We start from the raw sequence: 1070 nt of genomic DNA, 5'->3' as shown, positions 1-1070 counted from the left end.
TCAGACCCTGGAGTCCAGGCCCCAGCCCCTCCTCCCTCAGACCCTGGAGTCCAGGCCCCAGCCCCTCCTCCCTCAGACCCTGGAGTCCAGGCCCCCAGCCCCTCCTCCCTCAGACCCAGGAATTCAGGTTTCAGCCCTCTTCTTCCTCCTGGACCCAAGTCTGGCTCCCAGCCTTGGCCTTCCCTGACCTGGAAGAGCCTGGTGAAGACGTCGAACTCGAAGATGGACACGTGCCCGCTGCAGGTGAGGTCGATGGTGGTGCGCAAGGCCAGGGCTGTGCAGCCTGGTTCCACAGGGTGGCAGGTGCCCAGGAGGGACTCAAACTCAGCCCAGGGCAGCACGCACCTGGGTGGGAGAGGGGTGGGGGAGACACCGCTGAGGCCTCTCGGAGCCTATGATGGGACGCTCTGCAGGAGGGAAGCAGCTGTGGGCCTGGACTCCTGGGTCCCTGGGCCAGGGTGGGATGGGGCTCTGGGAGCTGAGGGTCCCTGAGGACAAAGGCTTACTCACCGAGCTCCACAACGCTCCCTCCAGAAGATGTGGGCTGGGGCCTTGGTGAGCTGGTACACATGTCCACAGTACTTCCCCCCGGGGAAGAGTGCGTGCAGCTCTGCGTGCATGTGGCTGAAGATGATGGCCAGCTTGGCCAGCTGTCGCCTGTGGGGATGGGCAAGGACTCTGGCTATCCTCGAGGCTCCCACTGACACCCTCTTCCTCCTGTCATGGGGAACACCTGCAGGGACAAGGCTCTGGACTCTGTCTCATCAGTGTAAGGTAAGAGTCCATTCCTGCTGGGTGTGGTGGCTCACGCCTGTAATCCCAGCACTTTGGGAGGCCGAGGTGGGTGGATCACTTGAAGTCAGGAGTTCATGACTAGCCTGGCCAACATGGTAAAACCCTGTCTCTACCGAAAATACAAAAACTAGCCTGGCATGGTGGCATCCATCTGTAATCCCAGCTACTCAAGAGGCTGAGGCAGGAGAATTGCTGGAACCCAGGAGGTGGAGGTGGCAGTGAGCTGAGATCGTGCCACTGCACTCCAGCCTGGGTGACACAGCAAGACTCTCTCA

General features: G+C 61.3%; 1 protein-coding gene across 1 annotated transcript; it reads right to left on the bottom strand.

Moving 5' to 3' along the window:
• Nucleotides 1-188: 188 nt before the first annotated feature.
• On the bottom strand, nt 189-657 carry LOC105532175 (E3 ubiquitin-protein ligase CBL-C-like; the record flags this gene model as incomplete). The annotated part of the gene is made up of 2 exons (XM_011970255.1): nt 189-345; nt 511-657. Coding segments are annotated over 2 exons (304 nt in total), but the record flags the coding sequence as incomplete, so codon positions are not given.
• Nucleotides 658-1070: the final 413 nt, after the last annotated feature.

The sequence above is a fragment of the Mandrillus leucophaeus genome, unplaced genomic scaffold, assembly GCF_000951045.1.
Source record: "Mandrillus leucophaeus isolate KB7577 unplaced genomic scaffold, Mleu.le_1.0 Scaffold9384, whole genome shotgun sequence".
Taxonomy (NCBI): domain Eukaryota; kingdom Metazoa; phylum Chordata; class Mammalia; order Primates; family Cercopithecidae; genus Mandrillus; species Mandrillus leucophaeus.
The sequence above is the reverse complement of the archived record's forward strand: the minus strand, read 5'-3'. Positions and strand labels throughout refer to the sequence as shown.